Source organism: Anolis carolinensis, chromosome 6 (genome assembly GCF_035594765.1).
Source record: "Anolis carolinensis isolate JA03-04 chromosome 6, rAnoCar3.1.pri, whole genome shotgun sequence".
Taxonomy (NCBI): domain Eukaryota; kingdom Metazoa; phylum Chordata; class Lepidosauria; order Squamata; family Dactyloidae; genus Anolis; species Anolis carolinensis.
In genome coordinates, this window is record NC_085846.1 from 96,952,753 (window position 1) to 96,969,952 (window position 17,200).

At 37.8% G+C, this 17,200-nt stretch overlaps 1 protein-coding gene across 8 annotated transcripts in view; it reads left to right on the forward strand.

Annotated features, from left to right (window-relative positions):
• cacnb2 (calcium voltage-gated channel auxiliary subunit beta 2) overlaps positions 1-17,200 on the forward strand; it is a 173,187-nt gene that overhangs the window by 112,600 nt on the left and 43,387 nt on the right. For 5 of the 8 annotated variants that reach the window (XM_008112460.2, XM_003222077.4, XM_008112464.3 and 2 more), the window contains one exon: positions 5,651-5,770. In XM_008112460.2, the coding sequence (XP_008110667.1) occupies positions 5,651-5,770 (120 nt within the window). Of the gene's footprint in view, positions 1-4,327; positions 4,847-5,120; positions 5,178-5,650; positions 5,771-17,200 lie in introns of those variants that run through there. The other 3 variants (XM_008112466.3, XM_008112463.3, XM_062983835.1) reach the window with 3 other exon arrangements.

Consider the following 17,200-nt stretch of genomic DNA (forward strand, 5'->3'; position numbering starts at 1 on the left):
CGTTCAGGGCGTACATCATCTGTGATATCCAACAATGTCCATACTTTACACATTCCAAAGTTCTTTTTTTTCTTTTTTAGTCGCAAGGTGGTTACCCTCTGGATGTGGTAGTCGAATCAGGGATAAGAGAGGCAGACTATGTTTATGGCACCTTTTCTAGCCCCGTCCCCGTATGGACTGAGCAGAGTAGATCCTTAAAAGAGCTGCTCAGTCATGAATACAGCTACTGAACTACTTGACTGCCTTGGATCTTGAGGTAGAATGATTGAATCCATATCCCTCGCCCATGTGCCAGTCTGTGACTAGGGGCTTTCAGATTTCACAGTCCTGCCCTTTGTTAATCACCATGGGGCTTTGGTTGGTTTTGCTTTATTTTTCTTGGAAGATGCCTGTGCGTGAATTTGATTTATGTGTGGAGATCAGTGTACAACCGATCAACACAAGTCTTCACAGAATGAGATGCACATCCAGTGGCATGGTTACCCCGATGACCAGTGGCTTCTCATCTGTTGCAGTCTTCTTCTACCGTAACAGCCATTGTAACATGTACCATGTTATCATCCGCCTGCTCCACCATTGAGGACTTCAGATTGTGCTTGGTCTGGTTCCTCCTCTGTGGCCCTGCTGCCCAGGAAGACCTCCTGGGAGCACATGATTCCTACACCTTCGCCCACAGGTTCACTAGAACACAAAAAAAAACCTCACCACAACAAGGTGACAATCCTTTGAGGGTGTGTATTCCAGAGTAAATATTTCGCCAACGTAATTGTATACTTACCATTACAGTCAGAGCCGGCCCTAGGTATTTTTCAAGTGTAGGTGAACAGAACTTTGGCGCCCCCCCCCAAAAAAAACCCAATCACTGAAAAATAAAAGCGTTGGATAAGCGAAAATGTTTGATAATAAGGAGGGATTAAGGAAAAGCCTATTAAACATCAAATTACATTAAGATTTTACAAGTTAAGCACTAAAACATCATGTTTTACAACAAATCAACAGAAAAAGCAGTTCAATACCATGCAGAGGCAGGCCGCAGGAGACAGGAGTTGTCTCGATGGCGCCCCCAACAAGATGGCGCCACAGGCAACTGCCTAGTTGGCCTGGTGGTTGAACCGCCTCTGATTACAGTAGAGTTCCGCTTATCTGACTTCCGCTAATCCGACACTCCATATTATCCGAGACCCTGGGCGCCCTCCCTCGCTCACCCTTCCCACCCTCCCTCCCTTGCTGGCTCACTGAGAAAGAGGAGGATTGCCAGGAGCAGCGGCGGGGACAGCCTGGAAGCCCCCCTTGGGAGCTGCACTGCCCCCGCCGCTTGTCCTCTTCCTCCTCCTTCTCTCCCTTGATAGTCAGCCAGCCTGCCGAGGGAGAAGAGGAGGAGGATCGCTGGGAGAAGCGGCGGAGGCAGTGCAGCCCCCAAGCGGGGTTTCTAGGCTGCCCCTGGCACTTCTCCCAGCGATCGTCTTCCTCTCCCTCGATAGCCAGCCTGCTGAGGGAGAGGAGGACGAGGAGTAGGATGAGGAGGAACCTCTTCCCCAGCAACAGGGGAAGAGGCCCCTTCTTCTGCCACCCTCCCTATTATGTGACAATTTCGCTTATCCAACATTCTGCCAGCCAGTTTAAGTCGGATAAGTGAGACTCTACTGTATTTATTTTTTTTAGAATCTTGGAGACAAACTGAGGTGCCAGAGGAGTGGAAATGAGCACTTCCCCTATCTTCAAAAAGATAAAAGAGGTTTCAGAAAACTATAGGCCAGTCAGCTTGACCTCAATACCACAAAAGACATCAGAATGGATTATGCAGGAATCCACCTTCAAATACCTTGATGACAATGCAATGATTATATATATATTGTATATGCATATAATGTCAATAATACTATAATGTAATACAATATAATAATTATTATAATTATAATTATAATTATACACTATTATAATGGTATATTTATATTACATGTAATATTACTAATAATATTACAATATAGTGTTATAGTACAATATAGTAATATATACTGCTTATATTGTGCTATACGAATAATATAATATATTGTATGTACATATGACTGTAAGCTGCCCTGAGTCCCCTTCGGGGTGAGAAGGGCAGGATATAAATGTTGCTAATAAATAAATAAATAAATAAATAAATAGGAGTTAGCATGGGTTTGTGAAGAACAAACTCTGCCAAAGTAAACTTGTTTCTTTTTTTAAAATTGAGTCACTAGTTTAGTAAATAGAGGGATTGCTATGGATGTCATTTATCTGAATTTCAGCAAAACGTTTGATATGATTCCCTATGATGTTCTAATTAGCAAACCAATTAAATCTGGAATAGGTGGAAACATAATCAGACAGATCCATAATTTCAACATGCTCCAAGTATTGTTGACAGTAGCTATGCTTCGTATTGGATTGGGGGTGGGGGTTTCCACAGTGAAGTGCTGCAGGATTCTGCCCTTGAACCCAACACTCTTCAGTGTTTTTATCAATGATTTTAAATCAGTGATTCCCAACCTTTGGTTCTCCAAGTATTTTGGACTTCAGCTTCCAGAATTCCTAACACCTGCTAACAACTGGATGATATTTCTGGGAGTTATTTATTTATTGTATCAGAAGCGAACCAAGGATACAGTTGTAATGTATTTAAAAACACAAACAAAGTTTAAGAACTTGGCATTATACTAAATGTCCTTTGACCAGTAGCTGGCCACTTTGAGTGCCTCTAGTGTTGCTATAAGAAGGTCCTCCATTATTCATCTGGGAGGGTTCAGACTGCATTGCAATGCTTGTTTTGTGGTTTGCTCTTCTCCACACTTGCATGTCGTGGACACCACTTTGTGGCCCCATTTCTTAAGGTTGGCTCTGCATCTCGTGGTGACAGACTTCAAAAGGATAATTGAGCTGACATTAAGAAAATAAAATTTAATAAAGAAAAATTCTACATTTAGGCCACAAAAACCAAATGCACAGGGATAGGATGGGGCATACTTTAGCAGTACTATTTATGACAAGGACCTTTTCATTATTGTTGATCATAAGAGGAACTTGAGCTACAAATGTGATATATGCAGATGACAACTCTACTACTCCTTTCCACCTAATGTCAAGGAAGCTGTCCTGACCTTAAACCCCACAATATCTGCTTTGAACTGTCTGAGTTGGTTGTCTTAGTCTCCTTCCGCACATCTGAATAAAATCCCACAATATCTGCCTTGAATTGGAGTAGATGGCAGTGTGGACTCAGATAACCCAGTTCAAAGCAGATATTGTGGGATTTTCTGCCTTGATATTCTGGGTTATATGACTGTGTGGAAGGGCCCTTGGTGATGGTAGGAAGAAGCAGTATTGGGGGACTTCCCATTGCTATCACTAATCAATAATATTACTAAGCCTTAGGGTTCCAAACTAGTATGTTTGTTCATATGTATTGTGAATCAAAACTCCATATTGTGAGATGGACAGTCTTGGGTATTTTGTTTATTGTGAATTCCAAAATATTCCTAAATAAGTATGCTGTGTATGGGGCAGGCTGTAGCATTTTGAGCAGTTTAGCACCACTTGGAACTGTGATGGCTCAATATTATGGAATACTGGGAACTGTAGTTTTACATCTTTAGCCTTCTTTGTCAAATAATGCTTGTGCCTCATCAAACTAAACCCCCCACAATTCCATGTATCGTTAAAGTGCTGTCAAACTACATTACTTCTGCAGTGTTGATGCTCCCTTAGTAAGGGGTGGAAAGGATATAGCCATGTCACATGTATTGTTAGATTGCAATGCCCAGCATCCCTTACAATTGCTTACTCTGGCTAGGGCTAATGGGATTTACATTTCAACATCTGGAGAACCACGTTTCCCACACCTGCATTAGATAGTGTTCATTATACACAAGAGCCCAACATCAAATACATTTTTAAATTGTCGGGCATTTAAAAATTTCAGTATTTGTATTATTGTGGTTGACTTCTTATCAACATATGTATGAAAAAATATCATTAGAATACAGAAGCATTATCTAAATATTTCTGGAGTGTGGTTCTAATCTCTGTTGTTTTTAAATTGTTTCAAAATGAAGTGTGTGACATACCCCAATTTCTCAGAGAGAGAAATGCAGTTTCTGACAGATGATAAAAATAAAATACAGTGCCAGCTATTTCAGCTTTCCAGAGACCTTGCTGTTTCCCAGCTGTTTACCCTTGAGATGTAAAATGGTAATTTGACATAGACTAGCAACACAGTGTGATGTGAGCACCTACGTAAAAGGCTGTACATATGGAGCATGCTCAGTTATGTGAAACGCCAGTTACCCCACCCCCACAACACACCCAAGCTCTGAAGGGATGGAATGAACTTTGCACTTGCAATGCTGTATTTTGCACATAATTTTTAAAGGTTTTTCTTTACAAGCACTGTATTTAAACAGTAAAAAAGAGAGAGCAACGAAGGCACTTAGAAACAGAAAACAATAAAGGCAGAAGGGTGTGTTTATATGCTGATGATTGCATCAGTATAGCATCTCTTCCAGTCTTCTTGATCTGGAATTTTCCCTTTTTGAATTAAGGATCATTTGTGCTTCTTAATGCCATGGGAAAATTAAGAATTTATTGGAGCTAGAACAGAAATATTGAGGGCTTGCAAAGCTGAGGGAAGGAAAGAGCTTGCAGCAGAGCATGGATAGGAAAAGAACAGTGATTCTGCGGTGTTCGCTGTGCACATGTTTTATGAGAATCAGTGCTGGGCTCTGCAGCTGCGGACAATAACTAAGCTGTCTGGCTAATGAAGGCCACCTGGATCAGGCTTCTGAAAAGAGCCAGAGGAGGACGGCTGAAGAATTCTGATATCTGTGTAAGCTCTAAATTTTGATGTGCTGGCATATTTTGCTTTGCAGGTGTATTGGGAGGGGGGGAGGGGGGGGAGTGCTTGCATTCATTCTGTTTGAATTAGTAGCTTTTCCTTCTTTTATTACAACCAAGAGACTAGAGAAGAAGAAGAAACAGAGGTGAACATTGTTTACTTATTCTGGCAATATAACCAGTGGTTTGAGATGTATTTGACTCCAGAGTTCTTCTGTCAGATCCAATTTGATTTGTGGCCATTCTTTGTTTTTGCTGAAGGGCTGAGTTAGCTTTGAGCAATGTTCTTTTTTTCCTGCTGGGGAGAGAGAGGTGAAGATGTGGTGTGTAGTTAAGATGAAATTTGCAACTTAAAGCTGAAGCTGTGGTCATTTTCAAGAGGAACTGTGTCTTTACCAACTTGACATTTTAGTTTGAATAGTGACTTCAGTGAGATGTGGATTTGTTGATGGCTTATATATCCTTGAAACAATTATATGTCCTTCATCCCTGCACTGCACCATTGGTGTTATTCCACAGAAACTAGCTCTGTTTCAAAAAAGGCATACTGATTAGAATGAGAAGGAAACAGCACAGAGCTAGAGAGCCCATGCTGAGTTGTTTTTTTTCAGAATGGCCTCAGCATTCAAATAATTGACATGCATGTTATTTTTCTCATTGATGCTATTGTGTTTTCTATTACATCCGGATTTATATTAAAGTGTAGAAAAGAAGAGACTGACTTTTCATGACAAATTTTTTAAAAAACAGGCACTAGACTTTATATCTAACAATAATTTATCTTCCTCTTGTTCAGGGTTCGGCAGACTCCTATACCAGCCGACCATCTGATTCAGATGTATCTCTTGAAGAAGACAGAGAGGCAGTGCGGAGAGAGGCAGAGCGACAGGCCCAGACACAGCTGGAAAAGGCTAAGGTAAAGTGCTTCTTTGTAGTTCTGATTTGTGAGAATATTCTTTAGAACTTGGTGTCTACTGAAAAATCTAAAGTAATATTGTGATGCATTCTGATTTCTCTGGTACTACTACATTGGAGAATGTAGTTTAAGTTCTCTTAAGGATTTTTGTGTCTTCAGACATATCTGGAAGATTCATATTAAGCACACACATCTAGTAAAATAGACAGTGAATAGAGCGGTGATTCTCAACTTGGGGTCCCCAGGTGTTTTTGGCCTACAACTCCCAGAAACCCAAGCCAGTTTACCAGCTGTTAGGATTTCTGGGAGTTGAAAGTTCTGGGGACCCACAGGCTGAGAAGCACTGAAATAGAGATATTGAAGTATCTCTGTGAAATTTAACATGGAATCATAATTTCTCTCTCCTCACAAAGTAACTTCTGGTATTTTAAATTAGTGATTTTGGATTGTGAATGTAAGTACTGTGCCAAAGACATGTCTAATTTTCTAATAACACATTTTATCCATAATATAACTGTCACATCTTCTCTTCCACAATGTTGCTGTTGTATTCTTTGGCTTCACTTATACCATTCTGCCTGTCTAAGTATGTTTCCAGTTAATTTTTATTAGCTTCAGAGCACCTATATTTAGTATTTCACACTTTGTATATTTGCTCTCATTTGTTCCTGACATGGCTTTTAATTTTTAGTAGTTCATATATTCTTAATCTTTCCCTTTATCATCTAGTTTTATGTATGTAAATATTTCAAACCTGTGTATTATAGCTAATTCCTGAAACTCTGCTATGATTTACTACTAAAGCCTAGAAAAATAATATTTCTTTAAAACAGTATTTCTATGAACAATTTAAAGGGTCACACAAAACGTCATTCAGTGCTTGAGCACTGAGCATCATTTTTAGTTGGATGGCTCTGTCCTCTTTCCTGAAAAACAGAATTTGTCTCTCTCTATATTATCTATCCATATCTGTTCCTTCTTTCAAGTTGGGTATTTTTGGTTTTAGTTTGCTCATAGAAGTCATTGAGTGGTGAATACAAGTTAATTCACAAAACCAATGTTTGAAATTTTAAGTTTATAGGGTTGGGCCATATTTATTGGTAGATGCAGTGGCAACTTTTGTTGTTGTTGAGGTTTGGGAAATGCAGGATTTTTGAACAATATATGCTAAGGCTATTACATTCTTGACTGATCAATTTTGTTTGTACTTAAAAATTACCAGCCTTACCAGTTTTAAGTTTGGACTAAGAATATGTATAAATTGTTTGGCTGAATACAATTGCCAGAAGGAGACTAGCCATATGGCTCATAAATTCTTTTTAAAAAGGAGAACAGTGCTTTTATTATATTAAGGAAGAGAAGTGGTAAGAAGTGAACCTTTCTTTAAAAAGTACTGTATATACTCGAGTATAAGCCTAGTTTTTCAGCCCTCTTTTTAAGACTGAAAAAGCCCCCCTTGGCTTATACTCGGGTGAGGGTCCTGGTTGGCTTATATTTGGGTCAGCTTATACTCAAGAATATATGGTACATTTATTATTTTTCTCTATTATTATTGGTATTATTACATTTATTATTTTTCTCTTTGTTGCTACTATTACATTTATTTTACTCTATTTTATTATTATTATTAATACATTTATTATTTCACTCTATATTATTATTATTGCATTTATTATTTTACTCTATTTATTATTACATGTATTATTTTCCTGTATTTATCATCATCATTATTATTACATGTATTATTTTACTCTATTATTATTGAAAGGATACATAAGCACATTTACATTGAAGAAGATGAGAATAATGATTTGATCAGAGTTGGACAGTCTTATCTTAAATTTGAGCTTTATGTAAATACAGTATTCAAAAACATTTAACCTACTGATGCCTCAATTCATGTAATTTTATTGGTATCTATTTTTAATTCTGAAAATTACCACCCATGGCTTATACTGGAGTCAATGTTTTCCCAGTTTTTTGGTGGTAAAATTAGGTGCCTTGGCTTATATTCGGGTCGGCTTATACTCGAGTATATACGGTAATCTGTTGTTACTAATGATTTGTCTGCCGGTCCCATTTTCTAGGATGATGGCAGTAGTGGATGTGTTCGAAAGAGTAATGACTACTCAATTCAAGGCATTATTAGAGCCTTGAAGGATTAAGATTCTTTTCAGCTAGAATTCGGACATGGTTGGAGGAATGAAACTCCATTGGTTTTCTTGGTGGATTTTTTTCTTTCTGTCAACTAAATAGGGCAACAGCATTCTGCTTTATCTCTCAGCAGCTTTCAGTACCATTGCCCATGGGATGTCACGGGCCTACATGGTACACTGCTTCAATGCTATGTATTCACAGAAGGTGATGCTAAGGAATTATAAATTAGTCCCTTGACTATTAGCTTAGTCTGCTGAGTTCTATTTTTTAATCTATGCTATTTCATATCTGCATTGAATAACTGAAGGAGTTCATCCAGAGCTTTATCAGCAATAAAAATATTATGCCAGACTCCCTGTATACTTTTTGCAGATAAATTGAAGCAGGTTGTACAACTTGTAGAACTAATTTCTGATTCCTGTAGTGGACTTGATATAGATAAAAAATAAATGCTGTTGGATAGCTAAAAAAATTCTGGTAAACTTCAGACACAATGTACCAATGAGTAATGGCTGTGAAAGATAGGTGTTATCTTTTGCTATTATATATAATTAAAACCCTATGCTCCTTGGACTAAGGTTATCTTGATAGGCCTTCTCCTCATCCTATGTGAACTTGCCTGTCAGTTATGGTCATCATCAGAAGCCCTGCCTTTTTTCTGTTAGCAAGAGACTCCTGCTTCGTGTTCATATGAGGCAGGCTTTGCAGTAACAAAATATGGTTTGTGGAACTCTCGCTTGTGCAAGATACAGCTGGCCTCTGTCTTTGGTGGTTTTTAGGCAAGCAGACCTGTTTCAACAAGCTGTTATGACTTTTTAAAGGTTTTTAAGAAAAATATCTTTTAAAAATATTACAGCTCTAAATATTATTATGGAGATGTAGGTTTGTAGTTGTTATTTAAATATTTTCAGAAATTAATTTTAAAAAATTCAGATTGTCTAGTAAAGCTTTTCTGTTGAATTTGTCAGCTGAAGGATAATGTGCCCTCAGCTGACGTGCACCTGATTTAATTCTAAATCTTGGCGATAGAAAATTATGCTGTGCATAGTAGTCAGTTTGGGCCAGCAGCACTTTCTTCATTCCTACCTTGCTACATACTTAAAATTGTATAGTTTGGTACTGCTGAATATTTCAATGCAAGACATCCATTCTACCTGTACATATTTTAATTGTCAGTGAAATTATATAGTGAAATGAGTTCAGATAATATGATCTTAACAGAAAAATCTGAGTGGCAATACAGCACTCACTGCTAAACTGATGCAGCTCTTGCTGATGAGTAAATCTTTGTGCGTGTTGCTATGGGAATTCAGCTTAGTGATGCTGACTTGGATGCATGGACAGCCCTTATGTAATATTCATGACCTCTAGCAAAGCTGCTATAGGAATTAACAGAGGAACTGCCAGCAGACCATGACTTTAGACTACTGTATTTCAATGCATCAAAAGAATGTTCTCACTACAGCTTGTGAAATAAACTCTAGGTCTGACATTGTCTCTGACTGTACAATAACTTGTAAACAGGAAAAGTGAGAGGCCAGTGTTAGTGCCAAGCTATTTTCACATTATTATTTCAGTACTATGTAAATGCTAAGGTCAGAATAATTTGTACATAATAAGAATAATGATGCAACACTAGAAAGACGGTGTTCTTTAAACAAATCAATGTTACACTTTTTTCTAGAAAGGAAAATGTATTTGTTAATATACATGTTTGACTTACTTGTACTTACAAAATATGTTTCAGCAAATTTGGATTTTTAAAAATAGTATTATAATATTTCAAACATATAATTTCTAATGCTCACAGATGACTTGTTTGCTTCTACAGTCAAAAGTGAAAATACCATAGTTTACCATCACTTAGTTGCAGCACTTATTATTGCATTATTATTGCTATTTATCTACTATAACATTTAACTTATGCTGATCTTATGCCCTTATTATAATGTTTTCCTTCCCCTTTTCCAATGTATGTGCTTTTTTCAAGATCTAAACAATATACGTAATTTATTTTCAACTTTTAATAGTATACACAATCACAAATTTTGATCTTGATTGGTCTACTAGTGATTATTTTTATACAAATGTAGAAATATAGACATGCAAAAGTAATATAAAAACTGAATAAGTTGGCTGGGACCTAAATATCTATTAAGAAGAGGAAAAGGTTGAAACATTTAAAGTGGTAAATTAATATATAATTAATGGCATTTATTTTGTTTTCCAATATGAGGACAGATTTAGAACATGGGTGGATTGAAACAAACTATTTTTATTTTGAAATTCTTTTCACTCTTGATACCTTCTTTATTTTTTATTTTAGCATTGTTTAACAAACTTCTCTAGCTGGAAAAACATTCAATTTCTTAACAGAATAATATATGGGTGGAAATTAATGTACACAGACTTCTAGGCAAAATTTACCTTTCCTTGATGCTTCATGTTGCTATTCTCTTTCTTTTTTAAATGTAAAAACAACAGAGAAATTTGCCATCATTGACAGAGAATTTAGGTGTTGTTAAAAGTGCTCCCAGTTGTCCTCTTCCCCACAAAGAAGAAAACAGATTTCCCCTCTAGGCCGGGAAGGTAGCTTGGCAGTTATTTTTATCAGACAAAGGGAAAGAAAGAGTTAAGCAGATTTCTCTGTTCACTAGTATTGGCAAATATGGCCCTGTAGATGTTTGGGAACAGACACTCTCATAATATCTCACTGTTGGCTATGATTGAAATGTTAAAATTGTTTTGTCATCTTGTCATTGTTAAGTCTATAAAGTGAAAGTGTGTATCTCCTCTTTTTAGACAGTTTGGTAGGGTTCTTCATAATTTCACACCATATGCATGCTGAGCGCATTCATATGTCATAACAAACTATGATTTGTATTAGCTGTGCTTTGTTCCTTAAGCCACAGATTTTATGGCAGATGACCACACACTCAACTCATCTGTCCCATTTCTCATTTGAAAAAAAAAAAAACAAGATGGAAACATTTCACAGTTTAGGGTTTTACTGCCTCAACATGCCATTGTAAAAAGGAGGAAAAACAGCACTGGGGTTTGTTGGTCTAGAACAAATAATAGGTTCATATTGTGGCTTGTAGCATCTCAACAATTTAAGATTTATTAGTTAGCAGCAGGTTTTCACATCACAACAATGCAGATTTCAACAGGTCACATCGAACACTTAAGTCCTCTGGGGAGCAGCTACTCCTGTCTGCCAGAACCTGACTGGCAACCATCACCCAGAGGACCTTTTCATGGGCTACCTCAAGACTGTGAAACGATGTTCTAGAAGAGATCCAACAGCTAGATCAGCTGTCAAAATGTAGGATACATAGAAGACCTATCTCTTCTGGCAGGCCTATCCAGTCAATTTTAATCATTAATTTTAAACTCTCATCTTGTGTTTTAATCTTTGTTTGATGTATTGTTTATGTACACTAAACAATATGTATTGTTTAGAAATATGTTTTCATATGTGTGTTTTATAGAAATACATTTTAATATGTGTATTTATAGAATGTCTACAATGATTATGTGTTTTTAACTATGTTGTAACCTGCCTCGAGCCACAAGGAAGAGGTGGGTAAAAAATACAACTATATTATTATCGTTGTTGTTGTTGTTGCTGCTGCTGCTGCTGCTGCTTGTAAAAATGACCACTGTTTTATTTTCTGTTATGAAAATTGTAAATTTTAATTTACAGGAATGCACACAGAGTATGTTGACAGTTGCAAAAGAAAAAAATCAATTAAGATATCTTGGCAATCGAATGTAGACGTTTCTATTTATGTGTATTTTTTTCTTTGTATGCTCTTGCTTAGCTGAATAGCAAATACTTTCTTGTCTTTAATTTGGAACTTTAAAGTCTGGAACTTTCAGATCTTAATATTTAATCATAAGAGAAATGGCAACTTAGCTTTGATTTCAAATGTATATAATATCACTGAACTACATTGTTTACTATTTACTTCAACCATCCATTTAAGATCAATTTAAAAAACCTGTAGTTTTATCCATGGAATTACATAGTTTACTTTACGTTGACATTTATGTGTGCACTTACTCATTTTTTCTAAGATTTATACTCTATTTTAGTGTTCTGAATGCATCTTATACACAAAATAAAATACTAATTCAGAAATGGCATCTAAAACCAATATTAATCATACAGTAATACCGTGCAAAAATCAATAATTGCCACTGCATCTGCAAATGTTGGTTATCAGGAGGAAGACCTAGAACCAGTCCCCTGTGGATACTAAGGGCCAATTGTATAATTTGTTGTTCTGTTTGTGTCTTGATATCTTGTGTATATGTAGTGCATATTGCTACACAAGTTCAGTCACATGACTTATCAAATTCTTTATCAGAATGGATGACCCTGATTAAGTACTCATCTAGAAAGAGCAAAAATGGACTAAATGCCTCAGAAAGGCTCACATTGATTCACAGTGATTGGAAGACTAATGATAAAAAATGAAGTAAGCATCAGAGCTGATGAAAATGGCAAAGGACCAACAATGACATGGCGTATGAGTTTTTAGAGAAAAAGGAATGATGGAAACCATTGATGGACAGCAGATGTGGCACTATGAATTAATGGCAAATTAAATTTCTGTTTGTAAAGGTTAAGAGTGGTCGTATTTTTACAGTAGAGATGTATACGTTACGTCAATTTTTTTTAGCATGGTAACATAAATAGGTGTATTGTGGGGATCCTATAACACTGTGAGTCAAATACAAGAAATATTTCACAAACTTGTTTTACACTAGCTTTTAAGCAGATATTTTTGCATTAATTACATTTTAAAATGAAAAATATGAACTGCTTGAAATAGTCAAGAGGATAAAAATCTTAGACTGACATCAAAACCTAAATCTACACTACAGTGTTATACTGTACTCTTAGCCTAAGGAAATCTTTCTTGGCTCACTCAGTCATTCAGATAAGACTGCTACTGAAATTAATGTTCCCTGAAGGAATCTTTGAAGAATGTTCCACTGACCATTGTCAACTCACTGACAGCAGAAGGTAGAAGAAAAGCAGTAATTCATTCAGCATTATATGCAAATGAACAAATGCCAGAATGTACACAGCAGTAGAATGTGAAGCCTTAGTATTTTCATTTTCTACAGAACTAGAGAAATAATCTGGAAACCTGTGTAAAAGGGAGCGTTTTAGTAAGTGCTACCTCTCTTATTCTCTGAGTGATAAATAGGGATAAAAGGCATATCCAGAGTAAAGAAAAAACTCTGCTTGAACAGTTAAAGTTTCTCTATTCAAATGGAGACTTTTTTACATCTTCAACATACAGACTCCTAGTGCAAGCACGTAGTATCTCAGTCTACAAAACACAGTAAGCTCCCCCCCCCCCCCAGTTTGTGTAGTTGTTTGCCATTTTGCAACTGAGAGAATTGTACATGGCCCACGGATTAATCTGCTATAAACAATTATTGCAGTTTCCAAGAAAACATGGAATCATAAGAATTATTACTCAGCACTGGCTAGCTACGAATTCAGATAATGTTGAGTATGCTTTAAATAGGACTGCGTGGAAATAACTCAGCTATTGGTTAGGTTGTGAACAGGATAAAGACTGGAGGGAGACAAGGTGCTGGATATAGAGTATGGCAGAGCTTTCCCCACCTCTCTCAAAAGAGTGTCCATATCATAGAATCATAGAATAGTAGAGTTGGAAGAGACCTCATGGGCCATAGTAGAGTTGGAAGAGTCCCCTGCCAAGAAGCAGGAAATCGCATTCAAAGCACCCCCGACCATCCAGCCATCCAGCCTCTGCTTAAAAGCCTCCAGATGATGTTTTGACAATCACTCCAATACAACAGATAACATAATAGAAAGCAGACCTGGATCTTTTCCGTAATTTAAATCCAGCAGGGTAAAAAAGCCTGGCTTGAGACCCAGGTGCACTGTATCTGTTCTCTGCTCAGAGTTTGGAGTAATACTGCGGATTATTGAATGAATGACAAAGGAGCACAATAGCAGAATCTGATTTCTCTCTAGAAGAGTTTGGGGAATAGATGAGTTGCTATTTTGAGAGAAAGATTGGACAGAAATTATATATATATATATATATATATATATATATATATATATATATATATATATATATGAGTCCCTTATATAATGATAATATAATGATAAATAATGAGAAAACCACAGTGTTCTTCTTCAGAGAAGATGTCAGATTGCAGATAAACATTTGTAGTGGTTGTATCTGCTTTAAAGTCCCTGCATGAGGAACTGGGACATTTCAGTGATCACCAGTTTATTATGTGCGAGGGTCATCTTAAATGATAAATTGATGTTCCTGCCAGACCAAGCACAATCCCTGGGGAAGGTAATGGCAACCCACCCCAGTATTATTGCCATGAAAACTATATGGATTGGTACAACCAGAGAAATGTCGGTATACCATCGGAAGATAGGACCCCCAGGTTGGAAGATGGTCAAAATGCTACTGGGGAGGAGCAGAGGACTAGTCCAAGTAGCCTCAGATGTGATGACGCAGTTAGCTCAAAGCCGAAAGGAAGGCTAACGGCTGACAGTGCTAGAGGTGAAGGACAAATCCGATGTTCTAGAGATCAACACACTATAGGAACCTGAATGTAAGATCTATGAGCCAGGGCAAACTGGATGTGGTTATTGGTGAGATGTCAAGATTAAAGATAGACTTTCTGGGAGTCAGTGAACTGAAATGGACTGGAATGGGCCACTTTACAAAAGATGACCACCAGATCTACTACTGTGGACAAGAGGAACACCGAAGAAATAGAGTAGCCTTCATAGTTAATAATAAAGTTGTGAAATCAGTGATTGGATACAACCCAAAAAATGATAGAATGATCTCAATTCGAGTTAAAAGCAAGCCATGTAACATCACAGTGATCCAAACATACCTGGATGTGGATCCAAACAAACCATAGCTGCTGAAGAAGCAGAATTAGATAAGTTCTATGAGGATCTGCAGCTCTTAGTGGATAACACACCAAAAAGAGACATTATTCTCATTACAGGAGATTGGAATGCTAAGGTGGGCAGTCAAATGATAACCGGGATCACAGGCAAGCATGGTCTGGGACAACAAAATGAAGCAGGATGTAGGCTGATAGAATTTTGCCAGAAAACTCAATGTGCATAACAAACACTCTCTTCCAACAACCTAAAAGACAGCTTTACACATGGACTTCACCAGATGGTCAACACTGAAATCAGATTGACTACATCTTTGCAGCCAAAGGTGGCGGACATCCATCCCGTCGATGAAAACAAGACCTGGAGCTGACTGTAGTTATTAATATAATAAGTTATTCTTATTACAACATTTAGAATCAGACTAAAGAGAATGGGGAAAATACACAGACCAATTAGATATGATCTCACAAATATTCCCAGTGAATATGCAGTGGAGGTGAAGAATAGATTTCACGGACTAGCTTTAATAAATAGAGTCCCAGAAGAACTATGGACAGAAGCCCACAACATTGTTCAGGAGGCAGCAACAAAGTACATCCCAAAGAAAAAGAAAACCAAGAAGGCAAAATGGTTGTCTGTTGAGACACTGGAAGTAGCCCAAGAAAGAAGGAAGGCGAAAGGAAACAGCGATAGGGAGAGATACGCCCAATTAAATGCACAATTCCAGAGGTTAGCCAGGAGAGACAAGGAACTATTTTTGAACAAGTGATGCATGGAAGTGGAAGAAGACAATAGGATAGGAAGGACAAGAGATCTCTTCCAGAAAACCAGAAACATTGGAGGCAAATTTCAGGCAAAAATGGGCATAATCAAAAACAAAGATGGCAGGGACCTAACAGAAGCTGAAGAGATCAGGAATAGGTGGCAAGAATATACAGAAGATCTGTATAGGAAGGATAATAATATAGAGGATGGCTTTGACGGTGTGGTGAGTGAATTAGAACCAGGCATCCTGAGGAGTGAGGTTGAATGGGCCTTAAGAAGCATTGCTAACAACAAGGCAGCAGGAGACGACAGGATCTCAGCTGAGCTGTTTAAAATCTTGGAAGGTGATGCTGTCAAGGTGATGCATGCCATATGCCAGCAAATATTGAAAACACAAGAATGGCCATCAGATTGGAAAAAATCAATTTATATCTCCATACCAAAAAAGGGAAATGCTAAAGAATGCTCAAACTTCCATACAGTGGCACTTATTTCCCATGCCAGTAAGGTAATGCTCAAGATCCTATTGCAGACTCCAGCAATACATGGAGCGAGAGTTGCCAGATGTCCAAACTGGGTTCAGAAAAGGCAGAGGAACGAGAGACCAAATTGCCAATATCCGCTGGATAATGGAGGAAGCCAGGGAGTTTCAAAAAAACATCTACTTCTGCTTTATTGACTATTCTAAAGCCTTCGACTGTGTGGATCATAATAAACTATGGCATGTTCTTGGTGGTCTGGGGATACCAAGTCACCTTGTCTGTCTCCTGAGAAATCTGTATAAAGACCAAGTAGCCACAGTAAGAACAGATCACGGAAGAACAGACTGGTTCAAGATTGGGAAAGGAGTGCAGCAGGGCTGCATACTTTCACCCTCCCTATTCAACTTGTACGCAGAACACATCATGCGACATGCGGGGCTTGACGAATCCAAGGCCGGAGTTAAAATTGCTAGAAGAAACATTAACAATCTTAGGTATGCAGATTATACCACTCTGATGGCCGAAAGCGAGGAGGAGCTGAGAAGCCTTATCACCAAGGTGAAAGAAGAAAGTGCAAAAGCTGGATTGCAGTTAAACGTCAAGAAAACCAAGATTATGGCAACCAGACCAATTGACAACTGGCAAATAGAGGGAGAAAACATGGAGGCAGTGACAAACTTTATATTTCTAGGGGCGAAGATCACTGCAGATGCAGACTGCAGCCAGGAAATCAGAAGACGTTTACTTCTTGGGAGGAGAGCAATGGCCAACCTTGACAAAATAGTGAAGAGCAGAGACATCAAACTGGCAACGAAGGTCCGCATAGTCAAAGCAATGGTATTCCCCATAGTAACTTATGGACGCGAGAGCTGGACCATAAGGAAGGCTGAGCAAAGGAAGATAAGATGCTTTTGAACTCTGGTGCTGGAGGAAAATCCTGAGAGTGCCTTGGACCGCAAGAAGATCCAACCAGTCCATCCTCCAGGAAATAATGCCCGGCTGCTCACTGGAGGGAAGGATATTAGAGGCAAAGCTGAAGTATTTTGGCCACATCATGAGATAGGAAAGCTTGGAAAAGATCACGATGCT